At 47.4% G+C, this 23570-nt stretch overlaps 1 protein-coding gene across 1 annotated transcript in view; it reads left to right on the plus strand.

Annotated features, from left to right (window-relative positions):
• RAB3GAP1 (RAB3 GTPase activating protein catalytic subunit 1) overlaps positions 1 to 23570 on the plus strand; it is an 87420-nt gene that overhangs the window by 49534 nt on the left and 14316 nt on the right. The window contains exons 15-21 of the mRNA XM_068131591.2: positions 15233 to 15405; positions 19167 to 19221; positions 19780 to 20136; positions 20690 to 20827; positions 22349 to 22558; positions 23159 to 23252; positions 23412 to 23515. Of these exons, the coding sequence (XP_067987692.2) occupies positions 15233 to 15405; positions 19167 to 19221; positions 19780 to 20136; positions 20690 to 20827; positions 22349 to 22558; positions 23159 to 23252; positions 23412 to 23515 (1131 nt within the window). The remainder of the gene's footprint in view (positions 1 to 15232; positions 15406 to 19166; positions 19222 to 19779; positions 20137 to 20689; positions 20828 to 22348; positions 22559 to 23158; positions 23253 to 23411; positions 23516 to 23570) is intronic.

A 23570-nucleotide genomic window follows, 5' to 3' on the forward strand; every position in this document is an offset into this window, starting at 1 on the left:
CCACGTCGGCGGTGGTGGTGGAGACGAGGGGAATGGCCTCCGGCCACCTGGTGGTCCTGTCCACCATGGTGAGCAGGTGTGTGAACCCCCGTGATGGGGGGAGGGGGCCCACCAGATCCACGTTGACGTGGTCGAAACGTTGTTCGGGCACGGTGAAAGGTGCCAGCGGGGCCTGGGTGTGTCGGTGGACCTTGGCCCGTTGGCAGGCCGTGCAGGTGCTGGTCCAATCGCGGACGTCCCGACGAAGGCCGTGCCAGACGAATCGCGCCGACACCAGCTTCTGGGAAGCTTTCCGGCCCGGGTGGGAAAGGCCGTGGAGGGAGGCGAAGATGCGGCGTTGCCAGGTGACGGGCACGATGGGGCGAGGCTGGTGTTACGTGGTCCCGTCGGTGAATACCTGGTCTCAGTGACCCCCGGACCGTGAGAGGAACTTCGCCAGAATGCTGTATTATACATGCGCTTTCGCCACGCAATCCATATGAATTTCACCCAAGAGACAATTGACGTTCAAGGATATATTTCAATGGTAATGATACCATACAATTTCAATGACCCAACCACGGAGATTTTCCCCGAGCCATCAACAATACACAACCATCAACAATATTTCAATGACACAACCACGGAGATTTTCCCCGAGCAATCAACAATACACTACCATCCACAATTCCCCAGCCACAATCAATTCCCTATGAGTAAGATGGCCATCTTATATACGTGTGTCCCGGTGAGTACTCACGACACCCTTTTGGTCTCGGTCCCGCACAATGTCTCTGGGCCCCTCCTGACCAAGATGATAGTCGGCGTCTCCGCACTCGGGCGGTTGAACGAACCCCGGGTGGACGTGTTTCCACCGGGCAGGTATCGTACCAGGCACCGTGGCTGCAGCCCCTCGTGGCCACGCGAAGCGGATACGGTAGAGCAAGCCAAACTCCACGCCGCTTGCAAGGCGCGTTAGGCCCCAACGTGCGACCCGCACGCGTCTGTTTGGACGGTGCCGCGAAGGATGCCAGACGCGGGGTCGATGCACGGCCCCACGTCAACTTGACGTCTCCACCGGGCAGGTACACGTCCCGGTACTTCCTCTCGCCAGACAGGCTTCGGAACGCCGCTTTTCCACGCAGCGCAAGGTCGATTCCACCTTTTTTCGGAGCGGGGCGAGGAAGAAGAATTCTCGTCCTTTTTTCCTCGTGTCTTTTTTCTCTTCCGTTTTCGGTCACTTCCGTTTCCGGCCACTCTTTCCGAAGGGCTCCTGACCCTCCAACCACAACAACTACACAACAACTTAATATACTACACACGGATAAGCAAAGACCTGAATGGTAATTCACATACATTCACATAAATATGTAACACTCCTCCCCTTCAAGAAAGAAAGTTTGAACCCAGCGAAAACTTTCTTTGCCGGCCAATTTGGAGAAACAAACCAGATAACTCAACCCCCCCCCACATTATCCGTTCCCCCCGGGCACAGTTATCACTTAAAAATAAAACAACCAAAATTTCACCCCAACCCCTCCAGATTACTCCCTCTGGACTAAGTACCAACAACGACATTGTCCCTGCCAAATCAAACTCCATCTCATGACCCTCTGACTTTGACCGTCAGTTTCTTGGGAATGAAGGTTAAGGGGTTGATCAAAGATCCAAAGTTAAGCAACTCGATAGCACTTTTTCCGGGAGGCCAAGCCGAGTATTCATTACATGGATGCCTTTAGGAACGCGGAGTTCACGGTTAGTCCGTGCAGGAAAGTTCTCTACATGGGCGCCTTGAGGAACGTGGAGTTCACGGTTAGTCCGTGCATGAAAGTTCACTACATGGACGCCTTTAGGAACGGCGTTCACGGTTAATTCGTGTAGGAATCTTGGCTCGGCGGCTCCGCCGCCTTCAGTGCTTCAGCTTCTCAGAACTTCCCTAATAATTAGGGTGGGACCACTGGTCCCTGTAGTCCCATGAATAGCGGTCTCCTTCTCGGCCACTACTTTGCCAATCCTTCCTTCGGGAGCGGCCGTAACTCAGGGAGCCTCCATAATAATATTGATTGTGGCCACCACCAAAACTACCGCCCAGTTGTCCTCTCCTGTAGACCTCTCGACGCCTACGAAATGCCTTCCCTACTGTTATGGTCCGACCCTCCAAATCCTTGCCATTCCAATTCTTCTCTGCCTCTCTGGCGTCTTTTGTGCTGGCAAACGTGACAAAGCCGAACCCTCTTGACTGTTGCGTTTCCCAGTCTCTTACCAACCGCACTTCCACCAGCGGCCCATATCTGTTGAAGACAGAGGTCAGAACTTCTTCCTCTGTTTTGAAGTTCAGTCCCCCTACAAATAACTTGGCACTTTTGTCGCCATCCCAAGCTGGTGTGGTGTTATTTTCCCTGCTGGGCTCTTTACCAACCCTCAGGTTACCATAAACTTGACCCCCGGCCAAATCATTCCCGATAACCACAGATACACCCTCTACAGGAAGCGTGGCTTGTAAACCGACGGTGACCGGTCCTGACACCAAATCGGACTCCAACTGGATGACCTGAAGGGGAGCACTAACACCGCCCCCGATCCCCTGTAAACGAACACTATCCCCCGTTGCCGTCTCCTCGGACCATGGCAAAATGCCTTCAAGCATTAAAGATTGATGGGCCCCTGTGTCCCTCAATATCCTAACCGGTCTCCGGTTAGTCGAGGCTCCATCCAGTGACACAAACCCCTCTGAAATAAATGGTTGGTAACCCTTTTGATGGCGATTTCTTACGCTAGCCATCGCATTCGGAGTTGTAATAGTCGGACTCCGCTCTGGGTTGTCCCTTTTCATGAGGTAACAACTGGACATCAAGTGTCCAGGTTTCTTGCAAAACGCGCAAGTAGGCCCGGAGGGAAAACTCGGGGTCTGCCTCGGGCCCCCCGAACTATAAGTTTGTCTTGGGCCCGCATCCCTCTGATTTCGAACCGGTGGGGTATCATAGTTGTCCCCATAATCATCTCGAGGCCGCCGCCATGTATGGTCGTTCTCCGCACCTGCTGTTCCCCACCTCCCCTGCGGAGATCTAGGCGAGGAGTTAGGTTCGTGGACCCCTATTCGGTGGGTTAAGGCATAATCATCTGCCATGGTGGCTGCGTCCCACAACTTTGGTACTTTCTTTTCCTGCAGATACACTTTGATGTCCTCGTGGACACACTGCTGGAATTCCTCCACCAGGATCAAGTCCCGCAATGTTTCGAAGTCTTTCCCGACTCCTTTTGACTCACACCACCGATCAAACATGTTTTCTTTCACTCTGGCAAACTCCACATGGGTCTCACTCTCCCTCTTCCTGGCATTCCTGAATTTTTGCCTGTAAGCTTCCGGAACCAACTCATAGGCCTTGAGGATGTGCTTCTTCAGTACCTCATAATCTGCACATTGGTCCATTGGTAGCGCCGAATAAATTTCCTGAGCTTTCCCCACCAGCACACTTTGCACGAGTATGGTCCAGGCCTCCTCCGGCCAGTTTAATTGTCGAGCCACTTTCTCAAAGTGTGGAAAAAATTTCGCGACTTCTTTTTCACTGAACGGTGGAACCAGCCTCACATGTCTGCCCACATCCCAGGTTTTCTGGTTAGGTGTCGACCCCGTCAGCAAGGGTGGTGCCTCTCCCCGTTCTCTCATTAACTCCAGCTCCTTGAATTTGATTTCTTGCTGAAGCTCCAGGTCACGTTCCTTTAATTCCCTTTCCGCTTTTCTCTCCTCTACTTCGAGGTCCCTTGCAGCTCTCCTCTCCTCTGCTTTTCTCCCTTCTAACCTTTCCTGGAGTTCTCGTTCCACTCTCCTTTCCTCTGCTTCTGCTTTCCTTTCTTCTTCTTTTAACCTTTCCTGGAGTTCTCGTTCCACTCTCCTTTCCTCTGCTTGCTTCTCTTCTCTCCTCGCTTCTGCTTTCCTTTCTTCTTCTTTTAACCTTTCCTGGAGTTCTCGTTCCACTCTCCTTTCCTCCGCTTGTTTCTCTTCCCTCCTCTCTTCTGCTTTCCTTTCTTCTTCTGCTCTTTCCTTTTCTGCTTTCCTTTCTTCTTCTGCTCTTTCCTTTTCTGCTTTCCTTTCTTCTTCTGCTCTTTCCTTTTCTGCTTTCCTTTCTTCTTCTTTAATCCGTTCCTGGCTCCGTAATTGCAACTCCAGTTTCCGGAGCTCAACGTCTTCTGGTTCTTCGGGTAGCCACTCCCAGGCTAACTCGTCCCATGTTCCTAATCCCACCATAGATTGTATCACCGTGGCCTGCAACTCTGCCTTCCTCAAATTAGTTCGGACCTCCAAGTTAAAATGTTTGGCCAATTTCAAGAGGTCCGACTTTAGCAACGCTCGGAACTGTGCCTCACTCGGGGTTACCCCAAAGTTCTGTGCCACAAACGCCATGGTGCCTATCGTTAACACCTGTTAACCTTCACCCAAGACTTTACCCCAATTTCTCAAATTTTTTTTTACCAATTAATAATTAATTAATAAATTTTAATTAATAAAAAAATTATTATTTTATTATTTTATACAATTTTAAATCCCGGACGTAGACCCAATTGCGAAACCGCAAATCGTAATTTGGACGAGCCCCCAATTCTGTTACGTGGTCCCCTCGGTGAATACCTGGTCTCAGTGACCCCCGGACCGTGAGAGGAACTTCGCCAGAAAGCTGTATTATATATGCGCTTTCGCCACGCAATCCATATGAATTTCACCCAAGAGACAATTGACGTTCAAGGATATATTTCAATGGTAATGATACCATACAATTTCAATGACCCAACCACGGAGATTTTCCCCGAGCCATCAACAATACACAACCATCAACAATATTTCAATGACACAACCACGGAGATTTTCCCCGAGCAATCAACAATACACTACCATCCACAATTCCCCAGCCACAATCAATTCCCTATGAGTAAGATGGCCATCTTATATACGTGTGTCCCGGTGAGTACTCACGACACCCTTTTGGTCTCGGTCCCGCACAATGTCTCTGGGCCCCTCCTGACCAAGATGATAGTCGGCGTTTCCGCACTCGGGCGGTTGAACGAACCCCGGGTGGACGTGTTTCCACCGGGCAGGTATCGTACCAGGCACCGTGGCTGCAGCCCCTCGTGGCCACGCGAAGCGGATACGGTAGAGCAAGCCAAACTCCACGCCGCTTGCAAGGCGCGTTAGGCCCCAACGTGCGACCCGCACGCGTCTGTTTGGACGGTGCCGCGAAGGATGCCAGACGCGGGGTCGATGCACGGCCCCACGTCAACTTGACGTCTCCACCGGGCAGGTACACGTCCCGGTACTTCCTCTCGCCAGACAGGCTTCGGAACGCCGCTTTTCCACGCAGCGCAAGGTCGATTCCACCTTTTTTCGGAGCGGGGCGAGGAAGAAGAATTCTCGTCCTTTTTTCCTCGTGTCTTTTTTCTCTTCCGTTTTCGGTCACTTCCGTTTCCGGCCACTCTTTCCGAAGGGCTCCTGACCCTCCAACCACAACAACTACACAACAACTTAATATACTACACACGGATAAGCAAAGACCTGAATGGTAATTCACATACATTCACATAAATATGTAACACTGGCCTTGGGAGACGTCGCAGAGCAGGACAGTGTCCGCGAAGGGGATGTCGGCCAGGCGGAGGCCCGTGTCCGCCGCCCGGAGGGCTTGCACCGTGGTGTCGGTGGTTTGGTCCGCTGCCATAAGCGCAAAGTCCACGCCCAGGTGGACCGCGTTCGCGCTGGCCCGGGAAAGACAGTCGGCCACGGCGTTGTTTTTGCCGGCGACATGCCGGATGTCCGTGGTAAACTCCGACACGGCGGAGAGGTGGCGCTGTTGGCGGGCCGACCACGGCTCCGTGACCTTGGCCATGGCGTAAATCAACGGCTTGTGGTCGACGAACGCCGTGAAAGGTCGGCCCTCCAGGAGGTAGCGGAAATGGCGGACGGCCAGGTGTAGACCGAGGAGCTCCCGGTCAAACGTGCTGTATTTGAGCTCGTTCGGCCGGAGCTGCCGGCTGAAAAAAGCGAGTGGCTGCCAAACCCCGTTCACCCATTGCTCATGTACGGCGCCCACCGCGTAGTCGGAGGCATCCGTGGTGAGGGCGATGGGAGCGTTGAGCACCGGGTGAGCGAGCAGTGTTGCGTCGGCGAGGGCCCGCTTTGAGCTTTGGAAGGCCGCATCCATTGCTGCGGACCAGGCGATGTCGTGCTTGGCCGGCTTGCCCCGGAGGGCTTCGTAGAGGGGCCGCATAAGTTGAGCAGCGCGGGGCACGAAGCGGTGATAAAAATTCACCATTCCCAGGAATTCCTGCAGGGCCTTTATGGTGCGGGGACGCGGGAACGTGGTGATGGCCTCGACCTTGGTTGGCAGCGGCACGGCCCCGTTCTTGGTGATGTGGTGGCCCAAAAAATCAACGGCCGTCGTGCCGAAGTGGCATTTGGCCGGGTTGACGATGAGGCCGTGCTCGCTGAGGCGCCCGAACAGTGTTCGGAGGTGGAGGAGGTGCTCGGCCCGGGACGTGCTGGCGACGAGGATGTCGTCCAGGTAAACGAAAAGGAACGGCAGGTCACGCAGCACGCCGTCCATCAAGCGCTGGAACGCCTGAGCCGCGTTCTTGAGACCAAACGGCATCCGCAAGAATTTGAATAAGCCGAACGGCGTGATGACTGCCGTTTTAGGGACGTCGGCCGCCCTGACAGGTACCTGGTGATATCCCCGTATGAGATCAATTTTCGAAAAAATGACCCGTCCCGCCAGATGGGCGGAGAAGTCTTGGATATGCGGGATCGGGTACCTGTCGGGGGTGGTAGCGTCATTGAGACGGCGGTAGTCGCCACACGGGCGCCATCCACCCCCCGGCTTTGGCACGATGTGCAGTGGCGAGGCCCACGCGCTATCGGAGCGCCGCACGATGCCGAGGTGCTCCAACGCGTTGTATTCGGCCTTCGCCACGGCGAGCTTGGCTGGGTCGAGGCGGCGGGCCCTGGCGTAGACCGGCGGGCCCGTGGTTGGTATGTGGTGCTCGATCCCATGCCGTACTGCGACGGCCGAGAACGTCGGCCGCGTGAGGGCCGGGAACTCCGTGAGCAGGCGAGCAAACTCGTTCGCCGCCGGGACGGCGCATGCCAGCTCGGTCGGCGCGGAGCTGCTCAATGTGCATACCAGGGAGCTGAAGGTTTCGGCGTTGATTAAACGACGCCGTTGGACGTCCACCAGCAGTCCGTGTGCGCAGAGGAAGTCGGCGCCTAGCAGAGCCATGGGCACGTTTGCGGTTACAAACGTCCAAGCAAAGCGTTGGCCGCCGAAGCAGAGGGTGACGTTGCGCGGGCCGAAGGTGCGGATGGTCGATCCGTTGGCCGCAACCAAGGAGGGGCCGCAAACCACGGATTGCCTGTCCTGGTCAGAGGCGGGTATGACGCTCAGTTGGGCGCCGGTGTCGCACAGGAAGCGCCGTCCGGACGCTTTATCCGTGATGAACAGTAAGTTGCCCGTGTGGCTGGCGCTTATGGCTGGTAATGAACGCCGGCCCGGCCGTTTCCCGGCCTGCCGAAGGTGCACGGGGTCGGCATGTCCGGGCCTTCTGTCCGAACCTGGCATGATAGTAACACCACGCTTGGTCAGGTGGAGGCCCCGGTCGTCGTGCTGGAGGTGGTCGGCTCGGTGTAGCGGCCGCCAATTGCGTCGGCAGTTTGGTCGTCGACCGTGCCGGGTGCTCGGGCGCCATGGGTGTTGCGTCGGACGGCGGTGGGTCCCATGTCGCCGCTGCGATGCGCTGTCCTGCGGCGGAGATCTTGTCGGCTTCTCTGGCAAGGGCCCGGGGATCTGTGATCGTCGTGCTTGCCAGGGCGAGGCGTACCGGGTTAGGCAGCTGACGGAGGAACAGCTCCCGGAACAGGAATGCCGGAGAGTGCTCGCCGAGCAGTGAAAGCATGTAGTCCATTCGCTCGGAAGGGCGCGTGTCGCCGAGCTCGGGCAGGTCGAGCAGGCGCCGTGCGCGTTCCGCCAATGGGAGGGCGAAAGCGTCGAGGAGAAGCTTCTTAATCGCGCCGTATTTGTCAGCGGCTGGCGGGCTCTCGAGGAGGCTCAGGGCGCGGGCCGCGGTGGCCGAACCGAGCGCTGCTACCACATGGTGGAAGCGGGTGTCGTCGGCCGTGATGCCTCGCAGGGCGAACAGGGAATCCGCCTGTGCGAACCAAACCGCCGCGTGAGCCTCCCAGAAGGTAGGCAGTTTAAGGGCGACTGCCGTGTCCATGTCGGCAGGTCACCAATGAAGGAGCTGGGGCTCCCACGTCGATCGGAAGAATGGACGCGACAAAAAGCTGGAATTCATCCGAGTTGCTTTAATCAAACCAAACACTCAGGCACTCTGAAAAGCCCGTTTATCGGGCAGCAATATATATACATATTATCCCGGAGCGTTTGCCCAGGAAAGGCGAGAGGGGGCGTGGCCCAGCGTCCTGGCTGCGGCCTGGCAAGTTGAGGGCGAGCCTGCCCGGGCATGCCCGGGCGTCCCGACCGAGGCCTGGCAAGTTGAGCGCGGGCCTGCCCGGGCGTCCTGGACGAGCCCGGCATGGTGATCGCTCCGCGTCCTTGATAGGTGCAAGGCGATTGTGAAAACCCAGCGGTAGCCGCTACAACACCATCTTAAGTCACTCGACACAGTAAATCATTCAGAAGTGAATGGATTTTCACACAATTTGTTTTCACCAAGTCTTTATCTATCTTAGTGACGACCACAATTGAAAACAGAAATTGAATCGGAGTTAAAACGAGGTTGTGAGGCCGTTTGAAGGAAAAGACACATTTTCACCAAAGGAAATCTTTAACACGAGGTTTGATTCAATGTTGATTTTTCATATGTATATTTTTTATAAGTATATTAATATAAATATATTAATATAATGAAAGTAGTTCACATAAAAATGTGAAACAATTCAATCTCGTGTAATAAAAAACTGCGTCCATAAAAAGGAACCCTGCCTACTGTATCACCATGGCTTGGAAAAGCAGCCTGTAGAGCGCACTCCCATTACTTATCTTAAAAAAGGGGTGTTTACATTTACCCAAAGATCCAGTTTTTATTCATGCAATCCCTTGGAATTCCTTTAGTATGCATGGCAAGTTTTGGGCCACTGGCTTTCCTGGTTTTGAAGTTATGGAGGAGACACACACATATTCTTTAATTATTATAGACTAGCAAAGGTACCCGGCATTGCAGGGCAACACAGGGTGGCTTCACTGATGAGGTTATTAAGATGAGAGGTGGAGAGAAGAGGGAGGGGAGAGAAGAGGGAGGGCAGAGAAGAGGGAGGGGAGAGAAGAGGGAGGGGAGAGGAGGGGAGAGGAGAGAGGAGGAGAGAGGAGAGGAGGGGAGAGGAGAGAGGAGGGGAGAGGAGAGAGGAGGGAAGAGGAGAGAGGAGGGAAGAGAGAGGACGAGAGAAGAGAGAGGAGGGAATAGAGAGGAGGAGAGAAGAGAGAGGAGGAGAGAAAAGAGAGGAGGAGAGAAGAGAGAGGAGGAGAGAAGAGAGAAGAGGAGAGAAGGAGAGAAGAGAGAGGAGGAGAGAAGAGAGAGGAGGAGAGAAAAGAGAGGAGGAGAGAAGAGAGAAGAGAGAGGAGGAGAGAAGAGAGAGGAGGAGAAGAGAGAGGAGGAGAGAAGAGAGAGGAGGAGAGAAAAGAGAGGAGGAGAGAAGAGAGAGGAGGAGAGAAGAGAGAGGAGGAGAGAAGAGAGGAGAGAGAGAGAGAGCAGGTGAGAGAGAGGAGGGGATAGAGGGGAGAGAGGAGGAAGGTAAGAAGGGAGGGGGAGGAAGGGAGAAAAAGAGAGGGGAGGGGAAAATGGGAGAAGGGAGAGGAAGGTGAGAAGGGAGGGGAAAGAGGACGGGGGGGGGGGGGGAGGGGGGGAAGAGACAGAGAGGGGTGGGGTAAAGACAGAGAGGGGTGGCATAGAGGCGTGGGGGAAAGACAGAGAGGTTGGGAGTTAAAGTGGGGAGGAGAGAAAGGAGGGAGAGAGTGAAAAAGGGAAGGCAGTATATGGAGAATAGGGGGTGGGGATGGGGGGGAGGGGGGTAGTGTGAGGAGAGGGGGGGAGGAAGTCAGTTTCTAGATCTTATTTAATTATTACATTTCCCCCCATATTCTTTCTCTGCTTTTCACCCAAGGCCTCTCTTGGTTTTTGGGCTCAACAGTCTTCCCTTGTGCTGTTAATAAGGATGATATTTAGCTCACCTGGAACATATTTCCAGGGAGCTTATGCGATGGCGCGTTGTCCGACTCTCCATCAGTCCGTAAACACTTTAGTGGACCAGCCACCTAGCTAAAAGAGCGCTAGAAAAAGTTTTGATGGCATGGCATGTTAAAAGCAGTCATCCATGTTCAATCTGCTCTACATGGCGTGGGGATTAGAAAGTGCCCGGATGACATTCTCAAATTTGACTTTTAAGGTCATTTCTGAGGTCACAAAGGTTACGTGGGGTCAAATAAGGACAATGTATCTAAATTTTGCAATAACTCATGAATGGAATATACCTGCGTGTTCAAACTTTGGCACTAGATAGCGCATTGTATTGGGCTTATTTTAAGGTCACTTGCATACGCATAGGTAAAAAGCATCATGGGAAAATTCAATATGGCGTCCACAAAATGGCTGCCAAACCTATCTCTGGTGTAGAGTAATGTACAACATGTCTTTCTGTAACCCATATACTCCCCAAACCAAGAACATTAAACTTATCAAGTATGTAGCTTGCACTATTGGGCTATTCATAAGACTATTTGTCTGACAGTGCGAGAAAAGGATCATGGGAAATTCAAAGCCGCGGCCACACAGTGTTGTCACAGATTTGTGTTGCTCTGTTTTACTATATAACATTGAATGTGGAGTGCATTTTCTTGTGGAAGCATCTTTACAATGATATTTTCTCTTCTCGTTGCAGATTTCACTAGCTTCTCTTCAGAACAGAGATCAGTATTATGGATCCAGTAGCTGTGATTAAGCGCAAAAGCCAGAATCAATCGGACTACACATGTTGTTTCTTCTGCCAGGAATGTACAGCAACATCTGTCGATCTGCGGACAGCGTCTATCGAAGGAAAACGCCAAACTCTCATTGTTGCTTCACAGAGAAGAAAACTTAATGATACAAACAATCTAGATGTGCTAGATAGATTGGATATTGTGTCAGAAGCAAATTTTCTTGCAGAAGAAGTGAAATGGCACAAGGCATGTTACAGTACATTTACGTCCGAGAGCCAGATCAACAGGCTTAAAAAACGACTTGAATCGCGTGTCAGTCCTGTTAACCTTCCTGTTGCTGCAACTTCATCACATACTGAAAGATTGGTTCAACAGCTCAAGAAATTCAACGTATTCAGGATTGACTGCAATACTGGAGATACTACCGTTGACGATGACAAAAGTGACTGTTCTGTCCCTATGGTGTCTTTGGCGACTAAAGACACTGCATCCCAAGAAATTGTAACCAATCTTCTCACAGCCGAGAACAGAGGAATACAACAAGTTACCTCCAATGTGACACAGCGATTGATTGAGAAAACTGTTCCTTCCACGATCCTATCAAAAAGCACAAGTCAAAGACCTTCACTATCCTGTATAAAGCCACCACGTCTGGACAGGAGAGTGAGAAAAAAATCATCAAAGCTGACAGGAAACTATTCCAACGTATCTTGAATGCTGCTGCCGCTGGAAGAAACATAGAGATGGAACTCATTTTAAAACACCAACTTTCTTCTATCCCACCTGCACTGGCAAAAGCTGGCGGCGAAATGAACTCGACCCCAAAATCTGCGCTTGTCAGTCTGCTAACAGAAAATGTTCAGGCTCCCAAGGAAGTACCGAACTAAAATCTTCAGACCTGCGTTTGTATTGACGGACATGCTCTTATTCAGCAACTAGGCAAGCCACATGGATGTAAAACGTTTGGTGAACATGCGGATGTTTTCGTCAAATCAGTGGCACGCCACTTTGGAGATCACACAACTCGAGTGGACGTTGTATTCGACAGGTATTTGGGCACCAGCTCTATCAAGGCATTCACACGAAAGAAGCGTGTTGGGAAGAAAACACCCATACAAAGGATGATTGACGGTCCACATGTGCCACTCCCTGTGGTATGGGACCAGTTCATAGCTATGAATGATAACAAAGCTGACCTTGACAGATTCTTGTCTGAATTTCTGGATGAAAGAGGACGTGAATTGCCGCAGCCATGGGAACTTGTGACAGCCGGCGGATTTACGGACCCGACAGATGCTAAGTCAGCGAGGAGAGATGACATTCGTCTCCATGCCAATCATGAAGAGGCTGACACGAGATTGATTCTGCATGCACACGAGGCTGTAAACTGTGACTACAAGAGAGTCATTGTCATCTGTTCAGATACCGATGTTCTTGTGATGCTGCTATATTTCCTTGCTGATCAGGCCGCAGAGGTATGGATGGTTTCAGGTACAGCCAAGAGCAGACATTGCTACCCAGTGCATCTCATCGCCAATAACTTGCCACGAAATGTGAAAGATAACATCATTGGATTTCATGCGTTGACAGGTTGCGTTACGACCTCCTCCGTCATTGGATATGGAAAGGAGACCTGCTGGAAACTATTTCAAAGAGAGCCTGGTCTTCTGAGCGGTGTCGGTCGTGGTGGGGCAGATACTGAAACCGAGAAGTTTGTCTGCCAGCTGTATGGTAGGAAGGAGCTGGCGAGGAGGACATTGATAAAGTTAGAAACAATCTCTTCACAAAGGGCAAGAAGGACCTGGAGAAACTTCCAGCGACCAAGGATGCTCTATATCTTCATATCACTAGAGTTAATCACCAGGCGAAAATCTGGCTGCAGGCCGACAAGGAATTAATGGAGATCAAGGACCCTGTTAGCACAGAGGCATGGACAGCAGCTGACGATGGTGCCCTTCAAATTGTATGGAAGAGACTTCCTTCTGTACCAGATGCATGTCTGGAATTGATCACGTGTGGTTGGAAGGCGAAATGTGGCTCTGCAAGGTGTAGTTGCTTCATGAAAAACTTGAGATGCACTCCTGCTTGTGGTTGTGATGCAGAGGACTGTAGCAACCCTGCAGGACAATAGATTGAGTCGTGTAAATTCTCTAGTTCGATAGTTGATCTCAGAAGAGATGTCAGGGATGGAGGACGGGACGGAGTGATGATTCTTGTTCCTCTAGCTACATTCTTTAATTCTGTAGTTAAAGCACTATTTCTGGCAATCAGATATGCTACGATGCTTTAAGATATGTGGGAAACCATCAACATGTGGATCTACCAGAGAAATATTACAAGAATTGAAATATATGCCCGATGATTTGCAAATATGACAATGTAACTTGTATCTGATATGACCAGCTATGTGACAACGATGTTTCGTCTTTTTGTTCTGTCAGTTGCCATACAGACACTTAAAGATCCCAAAAAGACTCTTAGAATGACCTATTATTACGATTGACCAAGGGATCAACATTAGAATGCCATATTCTGTATGGCTATTCTGTATTGCCAACAATGACCAATAACAACACAAACATGATCTCTGAGGATGCTGTATGGTTGCCCTTTAAATTTCCCATGATCCTTTGCATAGATTCTTATGCAGATCAGATTTGAAATGGAAGCAGGTGTTGAGCTATAGAGTTGTGAAGTTTCATATTAAAATATTGAATGGTATAGAAGTTAGAGAAAAAAAACACTGCATTACTCTACTTTAGAGCGACTTTTTAAATACCTCAATTGGCAGCCATGTTGGATTTTCCCATGATGCTTTGTATCTATGATTATGCAAATTGATGGAAAAAAGCCCAGTACAATGGCCTATCGAATCTCTCCTCGTTTGGGGCGTCAATTGTTTTCGTCCCAAATATATTGCAAAAACCAGATAAATATTACTTATTTGACCTCACGTGACTTTTATGACCTAAAAATGACCTTTAAGGTCATAACTGAGGATGTCATCCGGTCACATCTTTATCCCCATCACATGTAGAGTTGATTAAGCATGGATGACTGTTTCTAACACGCCTTGCCATCAAAAGTTTTTTTTACGTCCCTTGGCTGGCCAACTACTTGGAACTTCTGCTCCGAAACTGCTGATGGGATTGTGACCAAACTTGGCATAAATTATATTTGGTATGTTACAACTCCAGTTTGTTCACGGCATGAAAATAATCTGGGTCTAAGGGGGTTTACTGCGGTCAAATTTGATCCAGGTTTGACCCCCCCTTGCCCCCCCCCACCCCCCACCCCAAATATGAATTTGCTTTCCCCTCTGAAACTACACACACCATTTAGATGAAACTTGACCACAACCTCCATCACCCTTGTTGTACTAAAGCTTGTTCAAGGCATTTTTAAAAATCGGGCCCGAAGGGCTCTATGGCCGGGGGAGGGGGAGGAGAGGGTTAGGTTTCCCCCCCATTTGGTCTCTTTTCCGAAACTGCACACACAATTACAATGAAACTTCACCACAACCTTCATCACATGTGATGCGTCAATATTTGTAGGGAACCATTTTAACGCTGCTAAGTCAGGATGGTAGTACTACCCTGGGCGGTTGCTGTCTACAACCAACTACCTGACATGCTGCCCTGTCTTCTGGCAACCATTGAAATTGGTTTAAAATACCGTGATAATGTTTGAAATACCTTTAGTCGGTGTAGTATTCTGCGTTATTCTACCAGGTGAGTGCCCAGGGGTATTGCCCCTATTTCTTTTTATTGTTTATAGCAAACTTATTTCATGGGAAAGGTTTTTAGTTTGCTGCCAACAGTGAAGAGAACATTACACTCTGGAGGCAGGGTTGTTCGGGTTTGACTTGAAATTTGAAGAGGATTTACCTATCAGGTCACTGAATTCACCCACCAATTACTTTTGAGGTTAACGTAGGCTAAAATGTTAACATAGGCCAAAGGTCAACAACTTTGGTGAGATTTTTAAAATCCTAAATTTTTCATCCGATTGACGTGAAATATGAAGAGGCTGGATTTGCATATCAGATCACTGAATTCAACCACCAATTTATTTTTTAGGTCAACAGGACAAAGGTCAACATCTTATTTCAGGGATTTCACAAGTAGTGTGCTATGCATGACATATTTCTTGTTTGTTTGTTTCTTTGTGTTATTTCTCAATATTGTCATAATCAGTAACTAAGCATATAAAAGTTGCTTGTTCAATACAATCATTTCCCACCAGGCTGTCACTTGCATCACCTTTTCTGAATGCAGAATATGCACAGGAACCTGAAGTCTGCACCTGTGGATAGTCTTACTCATAGGCTTGCACTGTGCCTCTGCATGATCAATTACTGCCATGGAGGGCTCAAAGGGGTTGCTCAAGTCTGGCAGGAGTTTGTGCAGCGCCTGAGAAGCTATTGGGAGAGCAACAACATCATTCCTCGGTGAGTCGACCTTCCTGCTCAGGTCCTATTCATAGGATGACCATCTTGCAAAACCTCTAGTTGTACCAGCAATAAAGTTTTACATGGGACAAATATGGCCATCACTGAGATTACTTATCCAAGGCAGAATTGTTGAAAAGAATTGTCATCTGAAACATGTTTGTCTAACCTTGCCCATATTCTTTATTGCTAGGGTACAGGGAGTTGATGCGTTTGCTCTTATTATCTTTTAAATAATTTCAAATGTTTGTGTGTTTATTTGCTACTCTTTCACAGCCGAACCATAGCACCGAGATGCCCCAAGTTTTGTGTGTAGGTACTGCAGATTCTGGACAAGGTTTTAAGCTGCCGCACGTTGACCTTGAAGTCCGTTTTGAGGCCAGCAAAGGCCGCTATAAAGTTTATATTGGGATCTGGGGTCAGGCAGTACTGCCACCGGCCCAAAGGCAAAAGGTAACCACCGTGAGACCAATAACTCCATACCTTTTCAATGTCCCACATGTGCCAAACCCCTCGCTGGGAAAAGCTCACCACCATGAGGGCAACAACTCCATAAGTTTTCAATGCACAACATGTCCCGGAACTCCTACATAGGTTTTTTTTCCCCATGCATTGCCGGGTTCCCAGAATAGTACTGTTTAATTGTGTGTCAGTTTCCCTAAGAGTAGTGCCTCCTATGTTGTTATTTTAAGTTATTAGCCATCACTTCTGATGCGCAGGGGATGGGATTTTTGCAATCACTTATGTGTGTCTGTCCGGGCTGTAACTTTTACCATTTGAGTTTTTGAGATCAAATTTTCAACAAAGCTTTATTATGTAGAATATGTAGAAGGCAAATTAATAATTTGTTCAAAAGGTCAATGGTCAGCATCACATGAAATCGCCAATTTTCTTCCAATTGACCTGAAATTTTAAGAACTTACATATTGGGTCACTGAATTGCTTCACCAATCAGGTGTTGGAAGCTGCTTGTTTTTTTGGGGGGTTTTTTTTTTTAGATCAGAAGGTCAAAGGTCAAGGTTGCATAACATCATAATTTTTGATAGGATTGACTTAAAATTTGAGCAGGGGTTGCCTATTGGGTCACTGAAACCTATTGCTTTTGAGGTGAAAAGGTCAAGATCGCCTAAAATCATGTTTTTTTTTTTGTGTTTTTTTTTTTTGCTGCTTTTGTCATGTTTATCAAACGGAAGAAATCTGAATACAAAGCGGATTTGGACGAGCTTTGCATTTTCAGGTGCTTTCTAGTTACCTCCGCCACCGAAGGTGGATGGAGGTTAAATGTTTTCTCCCCTGTCTGTCTGTTTGTCTGTTTGTTTGTTTGTCTGTGAACAAGATATCTCAAAAAGTTGTGGACAGATTTGGACGAAACTTGGTGGAGAGGTTGGTGTGTGACAACAACGAATCGATTTGATTTTGGTGAAGATCCAGATCCGGATACGGCCAGTATAATTTTTAAAGTGATTCTTCACCATTGAGTGATAGGGCTAAAACAGACATACAGCAGGATATCTCAAAATGTACATTGTGGGATATCTCAAAATGTTGTGGACGGATTGGACGAGATTTGGTGGAGAGGTTGTGTGTGCGACAAGGAAGAATTGGTTCAATTTTGGTAAAGATCCAGATCCGGATACGGCTGGTGGAATTTTTAAAGTGATTCTTCACCATTGAGTGATGGGGCTAAAACAGACATACAGCAGGATATCTCAAAATGTACATTGTGGGATATCTCAAAATGTACATTGTGGGATATCTCAAAATGTTGTGGACGGATTGGACGAGACTTGGTGGACGGGTTGGGTGTGTGACAAGGATGAATCGATTCGATTTTGGTGAAGATCTGAATATGAATTCGGATACGAGAGTTATTTAATTTTTCAGTGATTCTTCACCATTAAGAGATCAGGCAAAAGCGATTATATAACATGATATTTAAAAACGTTATGGACGAGTTATGACAAAACTTGGTGGACGAGTTGGATTGGTGACAAGAACACGCCGATTATATTTTGGTGCAGATCCGAATCCAGATCCGGCCTATCATTGGGGTACAAAACGTAAACTGTTCGGCCTGGTGGAGGTATGCGTTCTACCAAGTGCCGTTGTAGTTTTAATTGTTTTCAAGTGCTGTAGACATTACATGTGGTCAAAATCCTTTTCTCTGTGCTCTCATGAGCTGTAAGCAAGGGTGTGTATGCTGTCACAGTAACGGTGCCACAATCATTTGTTCACATTCTTGACAGTATTGTTTTGCAGATCTATCTGTCTCAAAGCAAACCACATATTTTCGACACTAAATTTACTATCATACAATCGTACATCAATCCATAAAACATGTATGCCAAATAATGATCGTAAAATAGAACATTTGTTTTTTGGATGCTTTGCCTTTTTACACCCACATTCTCCAAACTTATTGGAAAATATCCAAAGGTTCGAAGGATTAAGGCTTCAAGTTTAGACACTTCATTCATGCAATTGTGCACGTACATGCTTATACTACCACTGATGAAACTGTGTTTCATGTAACATTTTTGTAAATGATCCTTCACAAAAATATTGAAATGCATAATTAAAATAATTATAGATAAATGCAGTACTTCAATTGGGGTTGATAGTTCTCTTGCTATATATGGAATCCAGTTCTCAAGGATAAAATGTGGAAGTCTCAAGATGCCAGGTCTGAGCTGTAGAGTGGGTTGGATTTTATACGTAGGCACAGTACAGCCAATCTTTACTATGGCCTTTGATGTACTTAGCCGTATCATTTTCTTTACAAGATCGAAGCTCATGGAAGAGTAAGGTGATGGATGGTACGAATGACATTGTGTGAACAATTGGACACATTCATCAAGGGAATGAATGAACAGGAAAATAGGAAAAAGAGGAGGGAGGAAACACAGTAACCTGTAAGTAAGAGGGTTGGGTTAGGCATGGTTAAAAACGATTGTGGGTAGTGATGGGGGATGACATAATATGTCGGTGCACCTCCTGCTTGAAGTGTAAGAGGGGAAAGTAGAAGAGAGTAATCTCAGGAAGGTGGTTCCACATGTGTGAGAAGCAATGGATGAAAGAGTGGAAGTGTGCCGTAGGCCTGGGTTTTTGGGTTCATCCAGGAACGTGTTCCATGTCATCGGCACGGTGATTGCGAAACATGCATCACTGGTGTTTTACATGTATTTTGCTCTATTTAATTCATCTCTGATGGAACCATTGACAGACTCCGATTCATCACCAGATACTTTGGTTCAAGTATAAAGTGACGACCTAGTGCTTCATCGCCTGTGACAATTCATTCAGTAAAATGTCCCATTTTCATTTTTGTAATGCCAATGAAGATCAGCGCACATCATCTTCGATCTCTCTTGTCATCTTTCAAAACAGAACAAAAGAGACCAGGTTAAAACTTTGTACAGGATACAATTTTGTTGTACCACAAGTTTTATTTTAATAAGAGGCATTGCTTTTCAAGCAACCTTCATAATGTGCCATTCATAAGTATTGACTTTATGACTCGTAACTTTGGCGCTTGAGTTGTCACCTGTTATTATCTCACACACAGTGTATCTGAACCTTTTATACCTGCTTTAACGAGGCTGATGTGGATAGGTTGCTGGTGGATTCATGTTCTTGGTCAGATATTCTTAGCTTGTTTGAATTGCTTTGCTAAAAGTACAAAATGTTTGTCTCTGTCCAGCTCCAGAAAATTGTATTTTGTCCAAAGTTTAGTATGTCACATATTTTTTTTGTTTGTACAGGTTGAATCCTGGCCCTCCAGAATTCAGCTGCTGTTTGTTGCACCAAAAATTTCAGGTAATGGATTTGCCTGACAACAAATGAATGTCAACCTTGGGCCCTATAACTTCTGAATGGAAAGTAACAGTGCGTCCATTCAAACATCTGCACATCCCTTAGCGCTCCCTCACTTGGCCGAAACTGCCCTTCCTCAGTATCCTACTCTGCTGCTGAAATACCAATCCTAGGTCAAAGTGATTTGGAACAACTTGCCTTCAAAATAAATATTTCGAACGATGTTTTCAACTTTTCGGATGAAAAGCAGGCCTCGGTGACTCCCTCGGGATGTCTGTGATCCACTTTGCATAAACCACAAGAGCATCATTTCATTGTGGTTAACAATAACTCTTTGATTTGGGAAAATGGTGTCTTTTTTCCATGCTGACATGCGACTTTGTAAGCATATTTGATTGGTAGTTTTGTGGTATTGGTAATTTTATGGTATCTATGTTTAAATCACAGGAAAAAGATCAGAAGGCCTTACTCTTATGGCACCAACATATCTGCCTGTTGATCTCTGATTGCTCATTTTTGTAGCACCTTCTTGTCAACTGTCTTTTTGCTTTTCTTTGCCAGATGCTGAACTGTTGCATTGAGAGGAGGAGGAATCGTGAAGAACTGCAGAACCAGCAGCAGTCAGCTAAGGACACTGGGGGTCGACAGAGGCGAGACAGGAACAGTGCTGGTCCTTCAGAAGATGCTCCCGGATTTAGATCTTGGGACTCTTGGAGTGAGGACAGCGAGGATGAGTTCTATGAATGTGAGAGTGAGTTGAGTGGGGATGAAGAAGGAGAGCAATCCTTAAAAGTTGTAAATAGTGATGGGGACGATCCAGCAAAGGAAAACCCCAAGAAGGCTGAAGGTCGTTGCCAGCTACACAGCAGCCTTATCCTGCTAGCATCTGGTGCGCCATTGTACATTCCTATCACTCAGGTTGGTTTGACTCGCATATTTACCCTCACCAGAGGAGAGGGTATTGCATTTGGATCTGTCTGTTTGGTTGTCTGCACAGAATGTGTTAACATAGGCCACAAACACCATCTTAGTGGTAGTCAGTAGTATACTTTATCTGTTTTCAACTGAGTAACTATAAAATGTGTACAATTAGAATGTGAGTACGTCGATACAGTATGTATGGCAAAGTAGAATGTGAATACTTCTATAATGTACATATGGTACAATTAGAATGAGAGTATGTCTTTAAAATATGTACCACAAAATCACACAAAACAAGTCATGCCGAGGGTCTGCAATCTTGACTACTCTTTCTAAAGTTTTTACTTTGTTTAAAACCTGTGGTTTTTTTCTTTATAATTTACGGTGCATGAAATAAATGGATAATGTCAGTGGGGTATGTTGAAATAACACTAATTGTTCAACACTGAAAATGGCCAATTTCTTGAGGGAAAGGACCAAAAAAAATTGTTTTACGTTTTTTTTTTGTGGTGGTAGTGGTAGTGGTGATGGTGATTTTGTGGGAGTGCAGGAGTCTTCCCCAATGACAGAAGATCTTCTCGATGAGCAGACGGAGGTGCTAGCCAAGCTGGGAACATCTGCAGAAGGAGCGCACTTGCGGGCCCGCATGCAGAGTGCCTGCCTGCTATCAGACATGGAGGCGTTCAAGGTGCTGTGTCTCACTCCCAATTTTTGAGTGATTCCTGAGGGAATAGAGTTGATCACAGTATAATGTTCTGTTGTTTTGAAAGGCAAGGAATGACCCCACCATATTGCCTCTTGAAAGGGATTGAATGCTAATGAGGAAGTAAACAATCTCCCATGATTGGAATTTCTCGCGATGAAGCTGAGTCTCTGGACTTATCACTTCACCATTGCAGACAGGTCGGTGGTCTCTTTGTCTTATATCACCTCTTTTCTGGTCTTGCAACCTCTGCTCTTTCCGTGCTTTGTCTCCCCCAGGTTTCTGCATGGCTTACATGGTCCATCATCAACCCCCTTCTGGTGAAGCTACCTAAATCCAAGATCACTGCTCACCTCCACTAATTTGTTCCTCTTTTTTCCCCACCTGTGGAATCAACTCCCACATTCTCTTCAATCTCAATCCTCTCTCCAGGTCTTCAAGACAGCTGTTCACCACAATCTCAGATCATCCCCGATCCAAAACCATGATCTTTTCTATCTTTGTTAACACCATCCAAATCCCTCCTTCCAATTTTCCAGTTTTCCCTCCTTGTAGTTTCCTTCTGTATCTATCTTTTCCACCCCATGCATGCATGTTTTGCATCATGTTTTTGTCTGTTACGCCCTGATCTATTCAGTGTACTATTAATAGTTCTAACACGATCCTCAACTATGTATACAAAAAACCCCCTAGTTTTACCCTTCTTCGTCTGTGACTGCCATGAGATCCTGATAGCGAGCCTCCAATTGGAAATTGCCTTGTGAAAGTCAAAATTCTATTTAACGGAATTTTTCAATGTGATATATTTTTCCTTAAACTTGTATTTGTCCATGAATCAAGTTACTTTCAAACAATATACACTATCAAATCAACAGAGCAGGAATATCAGGATTTTATATTCTTACCTCATCATTTTGCGGCACCTGTTTGTTTTTTATTTGTTTTTTTCAGAATGCAGTGATGTATATTTTTAAATTATCTTGATAATATTCAAGGCCTCATCCTTTATTTAGAAGTTACTATCCACTAACATTCTTTGTTGTTACTAGCGGGCCCTCTCGGCGGGAGTACCCTTTTCGGCCCAACTTCGGTGGGCAATGTCTTTGACAGTCTTGGAAATGCGCTTTATAGTTTTTGTCATTTTTGAATGGAATTGTATTGATCACAACATGTCATACTCCATATCATAAAATAAAGGAAGATGATTGATTTGTAATACCAGTATGCTGTATTGTGGCCCTGTGGTGCTGTATCGTGGCCCTGTGGTGCTGTATCATGTGTCTGTGGTGCTGTATCGTGGCCCTGTGGTGCTGTATCGTGGCCTTGTGGTGCTGTATCGTGGCCCTGTGGTGCTGTATCGTCGCCCTGTGGTGCTGCATCGTCGCCCTGTGGTGCTGTATCGTGGCATTGTGGTGCTGTGTTGTGGCATTGTGGTGCTGTATTGTGGTTGCTTGTTGTAGTGAAAATAATTCACTTTCGATGTACGTGTCTGTGTGTGCCTCACAGGCCGCCAACCCAGGGTGCTTGCTGGATGATTTTGTGCGCTGGTATTCACCACGAGACTACACAGAAGCAGTGGATGGCAATGGGAAAGGCGAGCTAAGCGCCCGCATGCGCATTCCAGGGAACATGTGGGCAGAGGCTTGGGAATCGTGCAAGCCGATCCCAGCACGCCGCCAGAAGAGACTCTTTGATGATACACGTGAAGCAGAGCGGGTATGAGAGAAGGCACACAGAGGTAGTGAGAGGGTTGAATGATTAATGTGAGTGAATAAATAAATAAAAACACCTTTAGAGGCCATTTTTCCCCGCAAAGCAGGGGTTGGCCTTTTTCGGGCACCGTGGTTGTTGTTGTTTTTGTTGGTCCCCTTTTTGAAGCAATGTTTTACGGCCGGATGCCCTTCCTGCCGCCAACCCTTTTTGTCGCCTTTTACGACAAATAGGGAATTACCAGTGAACTGGTACTCAATTAGCCGACCTCGGAAGGATGACAGGCTGAGTCAACCCCCCTGGCGTTAATTCAGCGATCGACCGGGATTCGAACCCAGGATCCTAGGATCCTAAGCTGGCACCCTAGACGCTAGCCCAACACCAGGCTAGTGAGTGAATGTGTGGACATAACTGTAACTGGAAAATTATTAATTTTTGTCAAATTATTATGTAGTATTATTGAGCGGAATACCAAATTATAGCGGACAAACTTGATGATTTGTCAAATTATCATTTCCTGACGATAATGCAAAAAAATATTAAACTCTCAAAAAGGTTATGCTGTTGATACAAGACAATATGACTGGACCCGTCCTTTACCGGCAGGTTCTCCATTTCTTGGCCGGTTTAAAGCCTGCTGAGGTGGCCCAATACCTTCTGCCTTGCCTCATTCATGCAGCACTTCTGAAGGTTCAGGAAGGTACACAGGGGTGCCATTAAGCGATATTCAGGAATATTTCACTTCGATTTTACCCTGCTGATATGATCAAATATTTTTTGATGATCTGACAAAATGCTCTGCTCTGCGTCTCGCATTATTTCCCCTTCCTTCTTTGTAAAATCCATATTTATTTTCTAGAGTCCTCTGATGATGTCCCAACGGTAAAACAGCTGTTGCAGCAGACAATTTCTCTCGCCAGTCGGGTGCTTCGACAACCAAACTCAGACCTTGGACGCCTGGCAGTGAGTGGCAATTTCTCTCATCACATATTTGAGAATTTGTTTTAATTTTCTGTTT

Source organism: Myxine glutinosa, chromosome 1 (genome assembly GCF_964187855.1).
Source record: "Myxine glutinosa chromosome 1, kmMyxGlut1.1, whole genome shotgun sequence".
Taxonomy (NCBI): Eukaryota; Metazoa; Chordata; class Myxini; order Myxiniformes; family Myxinidae; genus Myxine; species Myxine glutinosa.